Raw genomic sequence first — 23,966 nt, 5'->3', positions numbered from 1 at the left:
TGAGTGCTTCCTGAGGCTGTTTCATTCTAGCTCTCCCGTATAGGCTACCAAACGTGACTCTGGAATGAAATGCAGTCGTCAATTTAGCGGAGGTAAATTGACAGCCTAACGTCGGGCGAATCAATAAATGAATCAATCGCTTGCACTTGTTGCCGACACTCGTATGATACAGTATATATGAGGAGATAATATGTGTGTTTTGTGAGACTTTCATTCTGGCTCTGCCAAGAACGAGTGCAGGAGAGCTAACGCAGGTGCCAGGTGTGAGTGGGAGAGAAAGGTGCGTAGCCCAAGTTGTGCACTGATCTGCACTGAGACTGTCGCAGTTATTACTTTTAGCTGCGTTTTTTTTTTTTTGCAACAATTTAAGCTCAAGATTGACTTGACATGTATTGATAAGATTGACGACATGTATTGATTAATACATACATTAATACAATTTTCCCAATTTTATTTACAAGTGTATTTATTGACATTTAAGGGCCACTTTTATCTCTCTTCAGACACTGCCACAATAATATATATATAATAAATGTTCATTTAAGTAAAGCAATTTTGTGTCTTATTTGTAAAATTAAATATCAACTGCAAATGAGTGAATAATGATATAGACATCAGCAGGTGGTGGTGATGTGGAGCTGAGTCAGAAAATATTAGTGTTTTACCTATATGGCTACATCTGGGCAAGAGCAGTGCCACTCACTCAGCAAATTGATGGTTAAGACTGAAAAACAGTCTAATCTTAATGTAAATGGTCCTCTAATCTGGTTTCAAGGGGCCCAAAATTTTGTCCCGCCAAAACTACTGGCTGCTCTGGTAAGATATCTGGCTGGTCAGAAGTTTGGGGAACTCTCTGATCCTGTTGATTTTCGAAATAAAACCTGTTACTGTAGCCTATGTCAAGAGAGAAACAGTCACACATTGGGAAGGGGGGGAAATTTAGCCTGCTTTCTATAATAATGCATCCCTCAATTACTTGAATGCTTCCATTATTTTGGCAGCTATACTTGGGTTCAAATTAACTTAGTGAGTTGGTTTGAAATTTGTGTATCTATGAAGTAAATTAAGAAATGTTCAGGTTATGGTAGCCTAATTGTTCTCATTGTTACATTGTACCCTATATTTTAATCAAAATGTTGTTTTTGTAGACACCAATAATGACTGCCCAGCAAATGTAGTTTAGTAAGTATAGTTAAGTATATATATATACTGTATATATATATATATATATATATATATATATAAAAGCGGCCGGGGGGAAGTGGGGCGTAAATTACAGTCTACCCACTTCTCCAGGGACCACTACACCACTGCCCACTAGTGGTGGGAATCACCAGATGCCCACGATACGATACTAAAACGATACTTGAGTCACGATACGATAGTATTGCGATATCGCCGATATTGCGATATATTGAATATTGCGATATATTGAATATTGCGATATTTCGATATATTGCAATTTCTTACTTTTTCAAGTGAAAATTATGTCCCCAAAGGAAAATTTTGTCAACATCTGATTATATAAGAACAATTTTCCAGTCTATACATCTGACTTCAACCATTTTATTGCAGCAACATTGTCAAGTAGACAGACCAACAACTTTCATAAAGTCATGTCATAGTTGCATGCACCTGACAAACTTAACTGTTTGTTACAGTCTACTTACAGTCCACCTTAACTGGATGTGTGTGTGGACTACTGTACTTAGGTAGTTTTTGAACAATGCAACTTCACTTCACTTGCACTGTTACTGTTAAAACAAAGTGAAACCGTTTGTTTACTGCTGGCTTTGGAACTAAAGTTTATAGCAGCCCGGTAGCCTGGCATGGCCTGCAAATTATTTTATTTTTTTTGCAATATCGATACTTGGCATCCAAATATCGATACAATATCGTCAGGCAAAATATCGCGATACTATGGTGTATCGATTTTCCCCCCCACCCCTACTGCCCACCAACATCTGTGTCATAGCTCTGCAAGGGAAGGGATTGGATGCTGTGTTACCATTACTATCATTATTACTATTATGCTAAATACTGAAATCCTCAAGCAGTTCCATGATGTGTGGCACCATGAGGGAGGGGAGAGAAGAAGCTGCCTTGTAGCCCACTTCCTACTCCGGGCTAAATGTTCTTAAGTGAGGAAACAAAATAGACGTCTCAAGCGTGACCAGTCTACTTGCTGAGCAAAAAGCTTTGGCGCTGACTGACAAGAAAGGGGGAAAATTATATATATATATATATATATATATATATATATATATATATATATATATATATATATATCCTTGGAGCAAAGAGAAAGAAGTGGGGAGAAAAGATTGAAAGTGATGGGTGGGCGGGTGGGGCGTCTTAACGCTGTGGTGTCCTTGGTTGTTCCTCGCCACCGACACCTCTTTGAAATGGAGGAGAGGTTTACTCTTTCTGCTAGCAGTGAGCCCATTTCAAAGCCCCCCCCCCGCTAAATCCCCCCTGAAACCAGCCACACAAATGAAGGACATGGTGAAGCGCCCCCAGGCAGCGCCACACAGTCATCACAACCAGGACGCCGAAAACCATCAGGCACTAATGAGGACAGCTATAACTGATACCTGACTCCCTCTAAGCGTCCTTATGGGAGGCAGGCCGAGACACTCCTTTACAGCTGCCACCGACAGAAGGAGGCTGGTAGAGGGCATTTAGGCCCATGTGAAGGAACATATTTCTGCTTTCAAGCTGGCAATAGCTCACATGTTGTGCCAATCAGAGGTGTGACCAAGTCAGTCTAATTGTAGATGACCAAGTCAAGCCCATGTCATTAATGTCAAGTCTCAAGTTTAAATGTAGAACAGCATGTCAAGTCAGAACAAATCAATTCAAATCAATTCAAATTATTGTAACAATTTATAGCCCACCAAAACATCTGCTGTTTTTAGGCCGGTGCTTGCACTGGCCTATAGGAGCACGTGTGTCCCAATCGCTGCATACACGACTCCTGGCACCCTTCCTGGCACCCTTTCATCAAGATGGGCTTTTACTTTGAAATTTGTTTTATTTGACGAATGTCCGGTTTCGGACTTCCTGTCTGCCCTGATCTGATCTTGTTTAGCTTGACAGAGTCGCTCACGGCGGCAGAGGGTCCGCGCCCATGTTAACGTTACACGCAACGCAACAAATAAACAAACACATTTCCCAGTGTCTCTGGACATCAACAGTAGCGGGAGACGTCTCCCCTTCTAGCAAATATACATGAATGTTATGCGTAAGGAACATGAACATCTTACCGCGAGGCAGAGAGCTAAGATAAGTAGCTAACAGCTGAGCTAAGTAGGGTATAACTAGCGTGTTAGCCGATCGGAAAAGCATGTAAACAGCGGTGAGATCTCCTTTATTAAAGTATGCAACCATTTCCAATGAACAAATGGCATGTAGCCTTCAACTTTAAAACAAAACAATGTGCTTCTGCTTACTTTTTACATTCAACTCTGTATGGCAGTGAGTGCAGACAGTGCAACACCAGTGGCATGTAGCCCTCAAGTATTTAAAACAAAAACAATAGTGCTTCTGCTGCTTACTTAGCCTACATTCAACTTTTTATGGCAGACCTGTTCAAAGAATTCAAGGTGGGTTCATTCTTTCAAACGGTGTAAAATAACACGTTTAACAACATATCAAACGGACCTTATCCTGTCACATTAGTTTTTGAGATAGCTGGCAATGCATTGTGTAACCAAAAAAACGTTTGGCTAACGTTAACGTTAACGTGTTTTGTAATGGAATCTTTATGGGACACGGCTAATACCTGGCACAGCGTTAGCTAGCATAGTGTAGCACGTGTGCAATGCAAATGGAATCATTATGGAACTATGGCTAAGTTCGGCTCTTAGCCGTGTCCCATAATGATTCCATTACAAATATTGCATTGCACATGTGACATGTTATTTTACTAAAAATAATACATTTTACCATCATTTCAAGTAGAATGATACCACCCAAGTAAGAATATTTCAAGTGTTTCAAGTGCTTTACTGAAATATTTGGACCATATAATGATAATACAATTATCTCAACCTTAAAAGGTTACATATAGGTGCCAAAAAGCCATAAATTCACATCAAACAACAAAGAAAAACAACAATTATAATTCAAGTTTAAACAGTAAGTGTGCAGCTGCAGCATTTATAAAAAAAAAAAAAAATCTTTATCCTGCATCCCTAAACACAAACAGGGAAAAAAGGTGGAAAATCAGATGACGGCTTATATGTGTTCTGTTGATTGTTAAAATGTGTATGGGTATACATGGGTGATCCCATGCACCGGCCGTATGCCAGGTTTCGACCTGGCCTTGTTCAATGTCAGGAGACAGGACCTACATTCCCTACAGCCAACCCCTGATCCAAACAGACAAGACTCTCATTGTCCCAACTTCAAATTCAATAAACATGTTAAAATTATGTACCGGTAATCATCCCCCTTTTACAAGGGACCCCCCAGTTCAAGAAGGACCCCTTGTAACCCCTTGTTACAAACCACTTTCTGTATGGCCAGTAGGTGGCGCTATGACTTCTCATGTCTAAATTCCACCAAATTTCACACTGGATGTGTCCGCAGGTTGCCAGCAACACACTCGCCAAGTGTGAAGTCGATTGGACAAACGGTTGTCGACATCAACCACTTTCTGTGTTGCCAGTAGGTGGCACTATGACTGTGCGCGTGTCTGAAATTGCATGAAATTCGCCCAGCACTTGTCAGTGTCCCAGAAACGCCCCCGCCAAGTTTGAAGTAGATCGGAGGAACAATTGTCGAGATAAACCACTAAATGTGTTGCCAGTGGGTGGCGCTATGACTATGTGCATGTCCAAGTAATTGCACGAAATTCAACACTGCACTTCCTCGGGTTCTCAGGAGCACACTCGCCAAGTGTGAAGACGATCGGACGAACGGTTGTCGAGATAAACCACTTTCTGTGTTGCCAGTAGGTGGCGTGTCGCTATGACGCCGTGCCCAAATTGCCCAAATTCGACACTGCACTTCATCAGTGTCCCAGAAACACACCTGCCAAGTTTGAAGTAGATCGGACGAACGCTTGTTGAGATAAACCACTTTCTGTGTCGCCATTAGGTGGCGCTATGACTATGCGTGTGTCCAAATTACACGGAATTCAACACTGAACTTCGCCAGGGTCCCAGAAACACGCGCGCCAAGTTTGAGTAGATCGGAGGAATGGTTGTCGAGATACAGTATGTGAAGGACACACAGACAGAGATACTCACATATATTGATGATTCTGCCTTTACTAGGGAGATATCTTATGCACAAAGTGTATATTGTGTGATTATGAATGAAGGCATTCCATTTTCTTCAGAGCTGGTTGGAGCCATGGCTCTCAACGTTTCAAGTTCCAAAGTAAAGTGACACCGCTGGCATTGGATCATTGAATGGCATGGGTGCCATGGCTCTGCTCATGTATTTCACAGCTGGCACTGGTGGCACTCAGTGACATGACATCCGCCATGTCGATTGATGGCTTAGAACAGAACAGTGCCATTCACAGCCCACTTGTCGGGTCCAATTAACCTGCCCATTTCTGCTCCTTGGCTTTAGATCAAGAGAACATGTCCAAATGGATATAAAAAAAAGAAAGAAAAAACAAAGGAGGAGCCAGCAAAGTGACACATCTGCAGTCTCCACCTTAAAAGTCACAGTTGTTTATCAAGAAAATAAGCAACCAGAAACTCAGCTAAAAGAGGCTCAGAGGTGCAGGTGCATATAGGCCTTGTAAACATAGACGTGCTTTTTAAATTCCTATTTTTGAATCTTCTGTTTTCTTTTGACACCCATTTATGTTTGTGGCTGCAGCTGCCAAGAACCTGAAAGCCATGCATGATCTCATATATATTATATATATTATTATTATATATATATATAATGTTAGTCTGACTTTGATCAGCAGGTCTGTTTGATGATCATGGGGACTGCATGCCACTAAGGCAGTAGAAATGTACTCATTTACCTTCTCTCCTTGTAGTGCCTTTGTGTGGCGTGTGCTCGATTTGTGGAGACTCTGGAGATGATGCGCCATGTGTGTATTTTTTTGGGTGGGGGCGGTTGTAGTCTCGACGCCAGACCCATGAGAGTTCTTACGCTGATACACTACGTTACTGCATGCTGCAGAGCTCTCTCTGGGTCTGATACACTACGTTACTGCATGCTGCAGAGCTCTCTCTGGGTCTGATACACTACGTTACTGCATGCTGCAGATCTCTCTCTGGGTCTGATACACTACGTTACTGCATGCTGCAGAGCTCTCTCTGGGTCTGATACACTACGTTACTGCATGCTGCAGAGCTCTCTCTGGGTCTGATACACTACGTTACTGCATGCTGCAGAGCTCTCTCTGGGTCTGATACACTACGTTACTGCATGCTGCAGAGCTCTCTCTGGGTCTGATACACTACGTTACTGCATGCTGCAGAGCTCTCTCTGGGTCTTACTGCATGCTGCAGATCTCTCTCTGGGTCTGGGACGCTTCCCCCCAGCCGGCTGGTTATGGGAGGGAACCGTTCACTTAGCCAGTCATATGCCAGGGATGGATACAGTCCTGCCCAATCAGTAACGACTTTGCGATCAGACAACATGGGAGGCGCAGCCCATTTTTCGAACCACTCTCTCATTGGTGCTACGACCTGTCACTCATTAAATTTCACCCCCCTAGACGCGCCCACCAAACCCCAGCAGTGGCTGTGAAGTGGTACACACTCATTTATGTAGTATGCGGAGCGCAGCGATTCTATGTAATATTTGAGTCTGGGGAGAGACTAGGGCGGTTGTGACTAACTCATGTCAACTCATGCCACGTCATCCACATGATCGGTGGGTATGACATCACTTGTTCTAACTGAATTTTCAGCATTATTAGCATCTGTATGGGCAACGTCCCCTTACTGTCATTCTCATGGGTGACTTTAACAGGAAAAAGACGTCTTGTGCCGTATGCGTATAGACGCTGGACATTCTCACTAGGAATATAACGATGTCCGGCACCGCAACTTTGTCGATGCATTGGATCCTAGACCCATCCTGACAGTGAGTACTGAGTACGGGTCAAGAAACCTCAGCCCATTGAAAGAGTTAGCTTAGTTGTGTAAGGTAACCTGTCTGTTTGCTGGCCAAGCTTTAAAATATGTGGAGGAGGCGTTGGCATCTTCCATATTTCTATGACAGCTGAACTGCTAGTTGTAACTTTCTGCAACGAGTTCGGCTCCGCCCACAAAATACGTCATCGCTGTTTACAAACAGTGAAAGGGTCTATTGTACTTTACCATTTATTTTCCTCACAACTTTGTACTTTTACTCCCTACATTTTAACACAAATATCTGTACTTTCTACTCTTTACATTTTATAAACAGGCTTGTTACTTGAGTTTTAATGCACGACAGACAAAAACGATGTTATGTTTTTTGTCTGTCTGTCCATCTCTCTCTTGTCTCGTGTGATCCCAGCTTTCACGCTCCCTCTCTTCATGCACGGTTGTAGTTTGGTCGAGCACCTCTCTCTCTAGTGTCTCTAGCCTAATGAGGGTGGAGTAAATGGCATTTTAAGGATTTTAATGAGAGAATTTCACTTTTGGTGTAAAAACCATATCACACAATTTATTAACTCATTGAGTGCCAGCCACTTCTGGAAAACGGATGCTCCCAGTGCCAGCCCTTTCAGAGCGTTTTCAGTGATAACTCAAGACCCACAGAAAATTGTGTGATATTAATATGTAAAGACCGAACATGCCCAAAGAACGATGAGACTCTCTTGTATCATCAGCAAAAAAAAGTTTATTGATATCATTTTCCGTTCTTTAGTTATGAGCAGGAGAAGATAGGTGGGTTTCACGAAAAACAGACGTTTCAAACTAGAAGCTGAGATAATGAGCCTTTTGTGAAATGAAGCATTTCAAGCACATCACTGACTCTGAAGCTAATATTTTCTGATGTAGTGACGTGGTGTAGTTGTGTGGTGCCCTGCGTGCCCCACCCCCCTCAACTGCAAACTCCTCCTCCGTGGGAGTGTCTCTGGTGGCTCTGCTCGAATCTCTGCTACCTGCGTCAGGCGACGAATCTCTTCTTGCTGGAGCTGGGATAAACTCATCCCCACACTAACACACAGCTTGCATGCTGGAGCTGGGAGACACTCACCCCCACACACAGCCTGCATGCCAGAGCTGGGAGAAACTCATCCCCACACTAACACAGACTATACGCACCCAGCGTCTATTTTCGGAGCGCTCCGCCGTTTTTGTGCGCCGGCTCCCAGCGCGACACCGAAAAGCCAAACCGGACTGCTGAGAATGGTTTGGCTTTTCGGTGTCGGGTGTCTCCTTTTCTGGCGGCTAATCGTGTGGAGAAACTATGCAGCAGAGACAGAGGGGCTCAGTTGTGGGAGCGGATTGGCTGCTGTTCGCAGCTAACGTTGGCTCCAGCCAGAGCAATCTGTGCCGCTCTGGCTCCAGCATGCATCGGTTTCTCTTTCATCACGGCTTCTTTGCCGTTTTTCCTTGCCTTTCTCTGGTCTGGAGAGCGCTGCCTGTCGCCACCTAATGGGTCCGTAAAATAGCTTATACACATTCAAAATCCCCCATATTTTTACAGGAGATGCATCAGGCTTTGATCCACGTCCCACCGTCAAAAAACGCAATTGACGACTTTAGTCGTCATTGGCACTCTACGTTACTATTTGAATTGACGACTTTAGTTGTCATTGGCACTCAATGAGTTAATCCAAGTAAAGTTTTTATACATCTTAAAACATGTTTAGAGGTTAGTTTAATAGTCTTCAATGTTTGTACTTTTCTCATCTCTGGATAAGGGAGGAGCAACACTGGCTTTTAATCAAAGGCCAATATCAGCCAGATATATCAGTCAAGAAGAAGAAGAAGAAGAAGAAGAAGAAGAAGAAGAAGAAGAAGAAGAAGAAGAAGAAGAAGAAGAAGAAGAAGAAGAAGAAGAAGAAGAAGAAGAAGAAGAAGAAGAAGAAGAAGAAGAAGAAGAAGAAGAAGAAGAAGAAGAAATAATAATAAATAAATCACCTTTTCGCTGTTCTTGTATTTGTCCCAGCTCTTCAGCATCTTCAGCCATTTGGAGGTCCTCTCCACCTCTGTGTGTTTTTGCTGAGTGGACATGGGAAGTGACACGTTAGCACTGTACTTTACTTCCTCCCCGACAGTCTTTTGCTGCATTCACCCCCTGTGGGAAATACTGTCCGAGCAAACGACTCGACGACTCGGAAAAGCCACTGCACGTTCCAACTGGTTTGAAGTTTTATGTAGACTTTGGTTGCCCTAATGATACATCTGAGTTCATGTTTTACAGCAAACCAAACCACACGTGACAACCACAAACCAAAAATCCAGCAAGTTAGTTGTCATCACAAAATTGTTAATCTGGGTTGTTTTATTTTCAGTGAATATATCTTTCCCTACACTTTCTCTATTTGGTGATGTAATTGGGGTCCATCGCCGAACCCCGTATTTGCCATCTGATAGCTGAGGTAAATGGAGTTTAAATGGAGTGGGAAGCTCCCATTTCCTAGTGTCCTCTAGAGAGAGAGTGGTGTCAGCGGAGGACCGACATGCGTGACTCATTAGCCAATGAACAGCCAGGAAGGGTTCTTGCGCTACTTATGAATGCTAAAATAAAGCTGATAATGTACAATTTGATTAAAAAAAGAAAAAAAAATCTAAGTACAACACAAACTGTCCATTTTGCTGCAACTCGACAGTGCTGGACCAGGACCTTACTTCCTGGAACTCTTGAGAGTAAAAAATTGGTCCATTGGAGTGAATGGAGATGTCGCGACTCTTCTATATACTTCTATATACTGTACACAGCTCTGCCATTTCCCATAGGGCGTGAATGCAGTGCTCAGTTGATATATCAACCACAAAGTAACAATCACAAGCTGTAAAAAACAAAATAACCCATATCAGTCAACAAGAGATTTTGAGAACACGCTTTGAGGCATGGGAGGAGATCGATAGAAGGCCGGCATGCAACATCATTAAAAAACAAAGGCTCTATTTTGAGTCAACAGCAAAAAGAAGGACTGAAAGTCCTTGTATTTGCACTCCAAATACAAAAGTAAGTGCAAAAGAAGTATGATGATGACAGCAAAACATCTGAAAAGCAGCGTGAACTATTTTCAAGCTCTCGGTTTTAATGAACTTATTTTTTTTTTAACTGATGCTGGAACACCTTGGATCCAACTTTTTCCACTCTTTGGTCAATGTTCAGGAAGAGAGCACAGTAAAGAACAAGATATCTGTTTCTAGTGTCAATAACGCTTATTTGTTCAAATAAGGGACATGGGGGGAGGGGGGGGGGTGTCGCCTGAAGGTGGGATTCAGAGAAAAACAGAATATAGAAATAAGAGAAATGATGTCACTCACCTTCTCCTCCACTGAGTCGTAGGAAGGCAGTTCATTCTGACTGATGAGAGGAGAGCAGAGAGAGAAAGAAAGGAGAAAACAGTGACAGGGTGAGCAGATCAAATGCTTTAGCACTTTCCAGCCTTCGACTTAATCGCTCAGCTCACCGTTTATTTTTAGTCATAAAAGCTCTTACGTAGATGAATCATAGTTTAGTTAATGCCGTCTGTAACATAGGATAAGTGTGGCAGGTGTGAAGCGTCGCTCCGCAACCCCAATCTCACACTTATTCGCTTCACACAGCTGTCATCTCTCCCCCACCACCCCACCCCAAGAGTTTTTTCATCTTTAACACGCCGTCGAACCGAAAATAAACCAGGTCCGGGTCGGGACTCGTCTAGCTTTCCCTGGCAGTTATCAAAGACGGAGGGGAGTGCAAAACATGTCGGCGGTCACACAGGAAATACAGATTAGACGTTCCTCACTGAATATGCTGCTTTCAACTGCATTGAATGCTTACTGGCTGTTTCCCCCCCTTGATAAACACATATCAAAAGCAAAATAAACAAAGGTTTTAATGAGGTCAGCTGAATTTATTTTGAAAACATTTTCACCGTTGTTAAATAAATTAGCTCTTTCTAGTTTTCCTGTGAATTATGTGAAGCTGAGGAAACTTTAGAGTTAGATTCTATGTACTGCTTGATCAACCAAAATGATTATGGACTTTTCGTCCGCATTTAAAACCATAAGATCACATATTTTAATGGGAAAGCTGTCACGGCTATGGGTAAACAGCAGAATTATCAGATGGGTGGAGTCTTTTCTGACTGATAGATCAGTTTGTAAGAGTAAATGCTGCAGTGTCCTCCCCTATCAACACTGGGGTCCCACAGGGCAGTGTCATCTCAGCAGTGCTTTGTATTCTTTACACTTAGGCTGGTTTCACACCGGCGATGCCTTGCCTTGCCTTGCCTTGCCTTTACCCACGCTTTTTAATAGGCGTCCGTTTTAGTCAACGAGGCTGTGTACACCGGCCGCCTGAGCGTGAACCCTGCGTGTACCCACGCCTTGCCTATGCCTTGCCGATTTTATCGAATAGGCGTGAGTTCTATTTTGAAGCCGACAAGGCGCGTGCAGGCAGGCTTCTTCTGTCAAGCCATGAAAGAAAAACGCACAATATCCGTCGGAAATGGCAAAATCAACTGAATTTCAAAATAAAATTCAGTTACTACAACATGTTGAGCAGAGACAGAGAGATTGACGGGTGGCTATCACGTGGGGCTTTCTCCCCGTCGGCAAACAGATCTTCATGAGAGAGAATAGCGACCGAAGAAGCAAGATGGACAATGTTGTTGTGTGCCAGGCTGCCAGCACATATTCTTGCAAGATCACCTCTCTAAAATGTCCGACTATAGTCAGACCTGGTTATACAGATCCAGCATCAATAGAACATTAAATATATCCGATTTATTTTACCTAGAGGCTACCCATGACAATTCTGGACAACACGTGAAAAAATACAGTCGGGAGAGAGGAGAGGCGCTTGTGACTCGGCTCCAGGTTCGGCGTGCAAAAGGCGTGCGGTGTGATTGCAAAAGCGTGTAACAGGTTCACGCCCAGCTCGGCGTAGGCGTGGGTTGAGGCAAGGCAAGGCATAGCTGGTCTGTGTGAAACAAGCCTAATGAATGTAACCTCAACTCAACTGATGTTTTCAATGTTACATTTGCTGACGATACAGTGATCGTTGGTCTGATCACAAATAATGATGTAACAAAGTCGTAAATGTGTGGACGATGAGTTTGTAAATTGGTGTCATGCTAGTTTTATTCAGTTAAACACCAAGACAACAAGGAAATTATTTTTGATTTCAGAGTAGAAGGACAGGCAGTTATTGACGATGACCATATTGAAGTTGTAAATTAGTACAATTACCTAGGGACAGTAATTGATAGAAAACGGTCATGGGATTCAAACACAGGTGTCATTTAGAGGAAAGGACAACGATTATACTTCTTGCGGAAGCTTCGACAGTTTAGAGTGGACAGCCACATGATGATTATTTTTTACCGTTCATTTATGGAGAGTATTCTCACTTTTTGCTTTACTAGGCATCTCACGCGCTTGATTCCTAGGCTTGGCTGCTGCGCGGCCTCGCCCGCCCTGCAGCTCACTGAGCTGGCCCTCGCATATGCAGCTCAGCTGCCCATACCTGCCCTATTGACGCGCGCGCAATGTCTCCCTCCCTCTCCCTCAGTCCCTCTCTCTCCCTCCCTCAGTCTCTCCCACTCTCTCTCCCTGTCCTCAATCTCCCTCAGTCTCTCTCCCTCTCCTCTCTCTCCCTCCCTTAGTCTCTCCCCCTCTCCCTCATACCTGACACCTGAAAAGACTTCCTACCAGGGCCCATACCTGACATCTGAAAAGACCTCCTACCAGGGCCCATACCTGACATCTGAAAAGACTTCCTACCAGGGCCCATACCTGACATCTGAAAAGACCTCCTACCAGGGCCCATACCTGACATCTGAAAAGACTTCCTACCAGGGTCCATACCTGACATCTGAAAAGACCTCCTACCAGGGCCCATACCTGACATCTGAAACCACTTCCTACCAGGGCCCATACCTGACATCTGAAAAGACCTCCTACCAGGGCCCATACCTGACACCTGAAAAGACTTCCTACCAGGGCCCATACCTGACATCTGAAAAGACCTCCTACCAGGGCCCATACCTGACATCTGAAAATACCTCCTACCAGGGCCCATACCTGACATCTGAAAAGACCTCCTACCAGGGCCCATACCTGACATCTGAAAATACTTCCTACCAGGGCCCATACCTGACATTAGGGATGCAGCGGTATACCGTTTGAAGGTATACCACGGTTTCAAAACATCACGGTATCAAAACCACTAAAATTTGCTGTCATACCTTCCCCACGGTATCAGCTGTTTGCCCAAAACAAAGTGCCCAGGTCGCTTGCAGAGTGCAGCTTACGTGGCCCCTCCCCCTGGCTGCATGCCTACCTAGACTAGAGCACAGTAGAGAGGAGCCGCAAGGACCCCCCTGAACTTTCCCCCATCTAAAAAGACGACGTCGGCTGTATGGGAATATTTTGGCTATTCTAAAAACTGGTCCGCAATACCGCGATACCGTGAAACCGTGTTATTTTTGTCCAAGGTTATCATACCGTCAAAAACTCATACCGTTGCATCCCTACCTGACATCTGAAAATACCTCCTACCAGGGCCCATACCTGACATCTGAAAAGACCTCCTACCAGGGCCCATACCTGACATCTGAAAAGACCTCCTACCAGGGCCCATACCTGACATCTGAAAAGACCTCCTACCAGGGCCCATACCTGACATCTGAAAATACTTCCTACCAGGGCCCATACCTGACATCTGGAAAGACCTCCTACCAGGGCCCATACCTGACATCTGAAAAGACCTCCTACCAGGGCCCATACCTGACATCTGAAAAGACCTTCTACCAGGGCCCATACCTGACACCTGAAAATACTTCCTACCAGGGCCCATACCTGACATCTGAAACTACTTCCTACCAGGGCCCATACCTGACATCTGAAAATACTTCCTACCAGGGCCCATACCTGACATCTGAAAAGACCTCCTACCAGGGCCCATACCTGACATCTGAAAATACTTCCTACCAGGGCCCATACCTGACATCTGAAAAGACCTCCTACCAGGGCCCATACCTGACATCTGAAAAGACCTCCTACCAGGGCCCATACCTGACATCTGAAAATACCTCCTACCAGGGCCCATACCTGACATCTGAAAATACCTCCTACCAGGGCCCATACCTGACATCTGAAAAGACCTCCTACCAGGGCCCATACCTGACATCTGAAACTACTTCCTACCAGGGCCCATACCTGACATCTGAAAATACTTCCTACCAGGGCCCATACCTGACATCTGAAAAGACCTCCTACCAGGGCCCATACCTGACATCTGAAAAGACCTTCTACCAGGGCCCATACCTGACATCTGAAACTACTTCCTACCAGGGCCCATACCTGACATCTGAAAATACTTCCTACCAGGGCCCATACCTGACATCTGAAAATACTTCCTACCAGGGCCCATACCTGACATCTGAAAAGACCTCCTACCAGGGCCCATACCTGACATCTGAAAATACTTCCTACCAGGGCCCATACCTGACATCTGAAAAGACCTCCTACCAGGGCCCATACCTGACATCTGAAAAGACCTCCTACCAGGGCCCATACCTGACATCTGAAAAGACCTCCTACCAGGGCCCATACCTGACATCTGAAAAGACCTTCTACCAGGGACCATACCTGACATCTGAAACTACTTCCTACCAGGGCCCATACCTGACATCTGAAAATACTTCCTACCAGGGCCCATACCTGACATCTGAAAAGACCTCCTACCAGGGCCCATACCTGACACCTGAAAATACTTCCTACCAGGGCCCATACCTGACATCTGAAAATACTTCCTACCAGGGCCCATACCTGACATCTGAAAATACTTCCTACCAGGGCCCATACCTGACATCTGAAAAGACCTCCTACCAGGGCCCATACCTGACATCTGAAAAGACCTCCTACCAGGGCCCATACCTGACATCTGAAAAGACCTCCTACCAGGGCCCATAACTGACATCTGAAAATACTTCCTACCAGGGCCCATACCTGACATCTGAAAAGACCTCCTACCAGGGCCCATACCTGACATCTGAAAATACCTCCTACCAGGGCCCATACCTGACATCTGAAAAGACCTCCTACCAGGGCCCATACCTGACATCTGAAAAGACCTCCTACCAGGGCCCATACCTGACACCTGAAAATACTTCCTACCAGGGCCCATACCTGACATCTGAAAAGACCTCCTACCAGGGCCCATACCTGACATCTGAAAAGACCTCCTACCAGGGCCCATACTTGACATCTGAAAAGACCTCCTACCAGGGCCCATACCTGACATCTGAAAAGACCTCCTACCAGGGCCCATACCTGACATCTGAAAAGACCTCCTACCAGGGCCCATACCTGACATCTGAAAAGACCTCCTACCAGGGCCCATACCTGACATCTGAAAAGACCTCCTACCAGGGCCCATACCTGACATCTGAAAAGACCTCCTACCAGGGCCCATACCTGACATCTGAAAAGACCTCCTACCAGGGCCCATACCTGACATCTGAAAATAATTTGGGCAAATCTATGGGCTTTCAATTAGAGGGTCTGGGACACTCTTCTCTGTTGCAACCCCACTGTGTGATTTAGACTGTTAACACGTTCACTGCCAATGGCGAGTTGACTCGTCAAACACAATCCAACGGTTCACTGCCAATGACGAGTTGAGACGTCAAAAAAAAAAAAAAAAATTTTGACGGTGCTACGTGGATCAATGCCCCCCACGTCTCCTATAAAAATATTGGAGGTATTGAATGTGTATAATCTATTTTACCGACCAACTAAGTGGCGACAGTGCTCTCCCGACAGAGAGAAAGCCAACCAAAAACAGCCGCGGGAGGAAGCCATTCTCAAGGAAATGGCTTGGCGAAAACGCTTTCGATTTCACACACACACACACACACACACACGCGCGCGCACACACACACACTCGAGTACCTTTGAGCATAAATAAGACCAGAATCGCAAAAGCTTCATCAAAGCTCTCAACCGACACCCCAAGAAACGAACGAGCCCGTTTTACAGTAATCCAGACTCGCCCGAGAGCGGCCGCGCCGCCAGCAGCAGCAGCACAGACGAGCAGCAGCAGCAGCAGCAGAGCGGAGTACGCCTCAAGATTGGAAGAAGGGGATCGCGAAGGAATTTCTCTCCCGTGTCTAACCCCCCCCCCTCGCCTCTCCTCTCCTCTTCCCCGCTCCTGCGATTCCCCTCTCTTTTTTTGGGATCTGTGAGGCAACAGAAACTCGCCTGTGACAAAACACTGCAAAGCCACCAGAGACACACCTAAGGAGGGAGGAGTTTGGAGACACACACACACACACACACACACACACACACACAAACACAATACAGTATACAGACTTGCCCAAGGGCACCCATAATCACAGGCACGTGAGGTGGTTCTAAAAATCCATTTATCTCAAAACTCTCTGAAAATCTCTGAAACCATGCTGTACTCAACGGCTAATATCTACATAACTACTAACTCTACAAACTAACTCTTTTAGACAGAGAAAGCACACATTCTATTAGTACTTTTGTGAACTTTGTGTTCACAAAGTCCAAGCAGAAAAGAATCCTCGGCTCTTGTAAAATGAGCCAGAATCCTCAAAAAAAACCTCTGGCAGAAGCTAACTACAGTATTGAAAAACGGCTCGCAGTGAATGTGTTAATAGAGGGGTATTTTCCATAAAATCCTCGCCTAGTGCAGTTTTACAATTCCCTTGGATCTAAGCAGAGCTCCATTTTGACTAAATCATCAGAAGTAAATCAGGGCTTCGGTCTCCCTCTGTCTGTGTGTTCTAAAGCCCCGTCAGTCCACACAGCATCCAACGTCTAGAAAGTATATGGAGGTCACAGCTCCTCTTGGCCCCTCTCTGCCTCCAACCCCCAGTCAGAGGCCTCATCCCTGGGCCCAAGGACACTTCTGTCCTCCCCGTCTCAACCAATTGCATAAGCCACGGGTTGTATGTGACAGCACAGACACTGAAGCCCTGTGATTGTGGCTAACCGAGCAGCTTCCTGCCTGCATGTGCCAACCCTATAACGCTGAGGCACCAGCCCTATATATAACACTGATGCACCAGCCCTATATATAACACTGAGGCACCAGCCCTATATATAACGCTGAGGCACCAGCCCTATATATAACACTGAGGCACCAGCCCTATATATAACGCTGAGGCACCAGCCCTGTATATAACGCTGAGGCACCAGCCCTATATATAACACTGATGCACCAGCCCTATATATAACACTGAGGCACCAGCCCTATATATAACACTGATGCACCAGCCCTATATATAACACTGAGGCACCAGCCCTATATATAACACTGATGCAGCAGCCCTGTATATAACACTGAGGCACCAGCCCTATATATAACGCTGAGGCACCAGCCCTGTATATAACACTGAGGCACCAGCCCTATATATAACACTGAGGCACCAGCCTTATATATAACGCTGAGGCACCAGCCCTGTATATAACACTGAGGCACCAGCCCTATATATAATGATGAGGCACCAGCCCTATAAATAACACTGATGCACCAGCCCTGTATATAACACTGAGGCACCAGCCTTATATATAATGCTGAGGCACCAGCCTATATATAACACTGAGGCACCAGCCCTATATATAACGCTGATGCACCAGCCCTATATATAACTCGGAGGCACCAGCCTTATGTATAACGCTGAGGCACCAGCCTATATATAACACTGAGGCACCAGCCCTATATATAACACTGAGGCACCAGCCCTATATATAACGCTGAGGCACCAGCCTATATATAACGCTGAGGCACCAGCCCTATATATAACGCTGAGGCACCAGCCTATATATAACACTGAGGCACCAGCCCTATATATAACGCTGAGGCACCAGCCCTATATATAAGGATGAGGCACCAGCCCTATATATAACACTGATGCACCAGCCCTGTATATAACACTGAGGCACCAGCCTTATATATAACGCTGAGGCACCAGCCTATATATAACACTGATGCACCAGCCCTGTATATAACACTGAGGCACCAGCCTTATATATAACGCTGAGGCACCAGCCTATATATAACACTGAGGCACCAGCCCTATATATAACGCTGAGGCACCAGCCCTATATATAATGATGAGGCACCAGCCCTATATATATAACACTGATGCACCAGCCCTGTATATAACACTGAGGCACCAGCCCTATATATAACGCTGAGGCACCAGCCCTATATATAATGATGAGGCACCAGCCCTATATATATAACACTGATGCACCAGCCCTGTATATAACACTGAGGCACCAGCCTTATATATAACACTGATGCACCAGCCCTGTATATAACACTGAGGCACCAGCCTTATATATAACACTGAGGCACCAGCCCTATATATAACACGGAGGCACCAGCCTTATATATAACGCTGAGGCACCAGCCTATATATAACACTGAGGCACCAGCCCTATATATAACGCTGAGGCACCAGCCTATATATAACGCTGAGGCACCAGCCCTATATATATGGATGAGGCACCAGCCCTATATATAACACTGATGCACCAGCCCTGTATATAACACTGAGGCACCAGCCTTATATATAACGCTGAGGCACCAGCCTATATATAACACTGATGCACCAGCCCTGTATATAACACTGAGGCACCAGCCTTATATATAACGCTGAGGCACCAGCCTATATATAACACTGAGGCACCAGCCCTATATATAACGCTGAGGCACCAGCCCTATATATAACACTGAGGCACCAGCCTATATATAACACTGAGGCACCAGCCTATATATAACACTGAGGCACCAGCCCTATATATAATGATGAGGCACCAGCCCTATATATAACGCTGATGCACCAGCCCTATATATAACACTGAGGCACCAGCCCTATATATAATGATGAGGCACCAGCCCTATATATAACGCTGATGCACCAGCCCTATATATAACACTGAGGCACCAGCCCTATATATAATGATGAGGCACCAGCCCTATATATAACGCTGATGCACCAGCCCTATATATAACACTGAGGCACCAGCCTATATATAACGCTGAGGCACCAGCCCTATATATAACACTGAGGCACCAGCCTATATATAACGCTGAGGCACCAGCCCTATATATAACACTGAGGCACCAGCCCTATATATAACACTGAGGCACCAGCCTATATATAACACTGAGGCACCAGCCCTACAGTATAATGATGATGCACCAGCCTATATATAACACTGAGGCACCAGCCCTACAGTATAATGATGATGCACCAGCCTATATATAACACTGAGGCACCAGCCTATATATAACGCTGAGGCACCAGCCCTATATATAACACTGAGGCACCAGCCTATATATAACGCTGAGGCACCAGCCCTATATATAACACTGAGGCACCAGCCTATATATAACGCTGAGGCACCAGCCCTATATATAACACTGAGGCACCAGCCTATATATAACGCTGAGGCACCAGCCCTATATATAACACTGAGGCACCAGCCTATATATAACGCTGAGGCACCAGCCCTATATATAACACTGAGGCACCAGCCCTATATATAACACTGAGGCACCAGCCTATATATAACACTGAGGCACCAGCCCTATATATAACACTGAGGCACCAGCCTATATATAACGCTGAGGCACCAGCCCTATATATAACACTGAGGCACCAGCCTATATATAACGCTGAGGCACCAGCCCTATATATAACACTGAGGCACCAGCCCTATATATAACACTGAGGCACCAGCCCTGTATATAACACTGAGGCACCAGCCTATATATAACACTGAGGCACCAGCCCTATATATAACACTGAGGCACCAGCCCTATATATAACGCTGAGGCACCAGCCCTATATATAACACTGAGGCACCAGCCCTATATATAACACTGAGGCACCAGCCCTGTATATAACACTGAGGCACCAGCCTATATATAACACTGATGCACCAGCCCTGTATATAACACTGAGGCACCAGCCCTATATATATAACACTGAGGCACCAGCCCTATATATAACACTGAGGCACCAGCCCTATATATAACGCTGAGGCACCAGCCCTATATATAACACTGAGGCACCAGCCCTATATATAACACTGAGGCACCAGCCCTGTATATAACACTGAGGCACCAGCCTATATATAACACTGATGCACCAGCCCTGTATATAACACTGAGGCACCAGCCTATACAGTATATAACACTGAGGCACCAGCCCTATATATAACACTGAGGCACCAGCCCTATATATAACGCTGAGGCACCAGCCCTATATATAACACTGAGGCACCAGCCCTATATATAACACTGAGGCACCAGCCCTGTATATAACACTGAGGCACCAGCCCTACAGTATAATGATGATGCACCAGCCCTATATATAACACTGAGGCACCAGCCCTATATATAACACTGAGGCACCAGCCCTGTATATAACACTGAGGCACCAGCCTATATATAACACTGATGCACCAGCCCTGTATATAACACTGAGGCACCAGCCTATACAGTATATAACACTGAGGCACCAGCCCTATATATAACACTGAGGCACCAGCCCTATATATAACGCTGAGGCACCAGCCCTATATATAAGACTGAGGCACCAGCCCTATATATAACACTGAGGCACCAGCCCTGTATATAACACTGAGGCACCAGCCCTATATATAACACTGAGGCACCAGCCTATATATAACACTGAGGCACCAGCCCTATATATAACACTGAGGCACCAGCCCTATATACAGTATAATGATGATGCACCAGCCTATATATAACACTGAGGCACCAGCCCTATATACAGTATAATGATGATGCACCAGCCTATATATAACGCTGAGGCACATTGCTGTTGAAGAGCCTCACAGCCCGCCGCCTGGCCCTGCCAAAGCCACACTCAGCACCACTCATCTTTATAGCCTCTCATTTTCTCCTTTTCTCTCTCTGCTCTCAGAGTGGCTCTACTGTTCCAACTGCGTTCTGGAGGTTATTAAGTTAGTCATCAGAGATAATGGGTTGTGATATTTGTGTGTGCATGTGTGTGAGACCATGTGTGCGCATGTGTGTGAGACCATGTGTGTGCATGTGTGTGAGACCATGTGTGCGCATGTGTGTGAGACCATGTGTGTGCATGTGTGTGAGACCATGTGTGTGCATGTGTGTGAGACCATGTGTGTGCATGTGTGTGAGACCATGTGTGTGCATGTGTGTGAGACCATGTGTGTGAGACCATGTGTGCGCATGTGTGTGAGACCATGTGTGTGCATGTGTGTGAGACCATGTGTGTGCATGTGTGTGAGACCATGTGTGTGCATGTGTGTGAGACCATGTGTGTGCATGTGTGTGAGACCATGTGTGTGCATGTGTGTGAGACCATGTGTGTGCATGTGTGTGAGACCATGTGTGTGCATGTGTGTGAGACCATGTGTGCGCATGTGTGTGAGACCATGTGTGTGAGACCATGTGTGCGCATGTGTGTGAGACCATGTGTGTGAGACCATGTGTGTGCATGTGTGTGAGACCATGTGTGCGCATGTGTGTGAGACCATGTGTGTGAGACCATGTGTGTGCATGTGTGTGAGACCATGTGTGCGCACTTACTGGAGGAAGCCGAAGCGGTCGATGACTTTGTAAAGGTGAAAGTTGGTGTCCTCCCAGGCCTCGACGACGGCCTCTTTCCCCTGAAACCAAGAAGCGAGCGAGCGACACAGTCAATAACAAATCTGGAATATATGTGCCTGGTAAACATCCCAGCTGTGTGTGTGGTCATCCGGCATGGTCAATAACAACAAATCTGGAATATATGTGCATGGTGTCCCAGCTGTGTGTGGGGTCATTCAGGTAGTGCAGCATTTGATTCCCTGCCTACCAACACGAGGGTCACAAGTTCGAGCCCCCGTGTTACCTCCGGCATGGTCGGGCGTCCATACAGGCACAATTGGCCATGTCTGCAGGTGGGTAAGCCAAATTGAAGGTATGTGTCCCAGTCGCTGCACTAGTGCCTCCTCTGGTCAGTCGAGGCGACTGTTTGAGTTCGGGGGTGGGAGAATTCTGTGATCCTCCCAAACGCCATGTCCTGCCGGTGAAACTCCTTGCTGTCAGAAGTGGCTGGTGACTGAACGTGTGTCGGAGGAAGCATGTGCTGGTCTCCAACTCTCTTCAAATCGGCAGAGTGGGTGGAGCAATGACCAGGACAGCCGGGCGAATTGGTCAAGGACGATTGGGAGAAAAACGGAGGAAATCCTGGGGATATGCATGTACGTACTCAAAACATATGGCCAAGGCAACAAAGGAGTGGCTCAAGAAGAAGCACATTAAGGTCATGGAGGTCATGGTCATGGAGTGGCCTAGCCAGTCTCCGGACCTGAATCCTAGAGAAACTCTGTGGAGGGAGCTGAAGCTTCGAGTTGCCACGCGACAGCCTTGAAACCTTAAGGATTTGGAGACAATCTGCAAAGAGGAGTGGACCAAAATCCCTCCTGAAATGTGCGCAAACCTGGTGACCAACTACAAGAAACGTCTGACCTCTGTGCTTGCCAACAAGGGTTTCTCCACCAAGTACTAAGTCATGTTTTGCTATGGAATCAAATACTTATTTCACACAGTCAAATGCAAATCAATTTTAATCTTTTATATAATGTGATTTTCTGGATTTTTTAAAATATTCTGTCTCTCACTGTTAAAATTATAGACCGTTCATTTCTTTGTAAGTGGGCAAACTTACAAAATCGGCAAGGGCTCAAATAATCATTTTGTGCACTGTACATACATACATACATACATACCGTAAATTCCGGACTATAAGCCGCGGCTTTTTTCCCGTTTTTTTTCCCGTTTTTGCGGCTTATATAACGGTGCGGCTTATCTATGGATTTTTTCAGAGAAAAAAAAAAAAAAAAACGGAATTCTCTCTTCTTTAGCACTCTTTCTAACTATAAATCCACTTCTGTTTTAATTTCCTCTCTTGCCCTCTTTTCACCACACTGTATGACACTGTATGACACTGTGTGCACTGTAAAAAAGAAACACAGGTGGTGTTGTGTTATGTTGTTTTGTTGAAATGTTAATAAATGGGAGCTTCCTCAAACAGCCATCTCTTTCCCGACAATCCCCTCTGTGCATGAACCCTTACATATGGTAATTAAACATTAAAACACAATAAAAAAAATAAAAAAAAATACCATTAAAACACCCGCGGCTTATAGTCCGGTGCGGCTTATATATGTAAAAAACAGTCAACTTTGCAGGTGCGGCTTATACACCGGTGCGGCTTATAGTCCGGAATTTACGGTACATACATACATACATACATACATACTAGAGATGCACGGGCCACAGTTATAACCACGCTGACCGCGGATATCCCGCCCCGCAGGGGAGGCGGGTCGTAAAAATAAACATTCTGATTAATAGCAGATTACGTGATCATATGTGATTGTATATATATATATATATATATATATATATATATCCAGTATGCATATATATATATATGTATATATAAACAAAACATCCCTGCTGTGGAGAGCGTACACATCAAATGAAGCACAGAAGAAGACCACAAACCGACTTGGACTGTTAGGGCTGCGTTACATGCTACCTAATGGTTGCATTCTAATTGAAAATGAACGGTGGATTCTGGCGGAGCTGCCAATTATATGCCACCCACGCTCTTCAGGGGCAGACAATCATGTTTTGATTGGCTGGTAGATTATGGCTCCGGTGCCCTTGGGAGTGTGTGTGTGTGTGTGTGTGTACGTGCGTGTGTGCGTGTGAGAGAGTATCAGAAAGAGTGATGTGCGATGTGTGTGCGTGTGTGTGCGTGTGTGTGTGTG

The 23,966-nt window shown here is 45.3% G+C and overlaps 1 protein-coding gene across 1 annotated transcript in view; it reads right to left on the bottom strand.

The window, feature by feature from the left end:
- usp6nl (USP6 N-terminal like) overlaps positions 1 to 23,966 on the bottom strand; it is a 151,422-nt gene that overhangs the window by 33,601 nt on the left and 93,855 nt on the right. The window contains exons 4-6 of the mRNA XM_083660362.1: positions 21,733 to 21,812; positions 10,422 to 10,461; positions 9,063 to 9,143 (exon numbers count right to left, since the gene is read on the bottom strand). Of these exons, the coding sequence (XP_083516488.1) occupies positions 9,063 to 9,143; positions 10,422 to 10,461; positions 21,733 to 21,812 (201 nt within the window). The remainder of the gene's footprint in view (positions 1 to 9,062; positions 9,144 to 10,421; positions 10,462 to 21,732; positions 21,813 to 23,966) is intronic.

The sequence above is a fragment of the Poromitra crassiceps genome, assembly GCF_964638095.1.
Source record: "Poromitra crassiceps genome assembly, chromosome: 2".
NCBI classification, from domain to species: domain Eukaryota; kingdom Metazoa; phylum Chordata; class Actinopteri; order Beryciformes; family Melamphaidae; genus Poromitra; species Poromitra crassiceps.
Note: the sequence above shows the minus strand (reverse complement) of the source record. Positions and strands in the feature narration are given on the sequence as shown.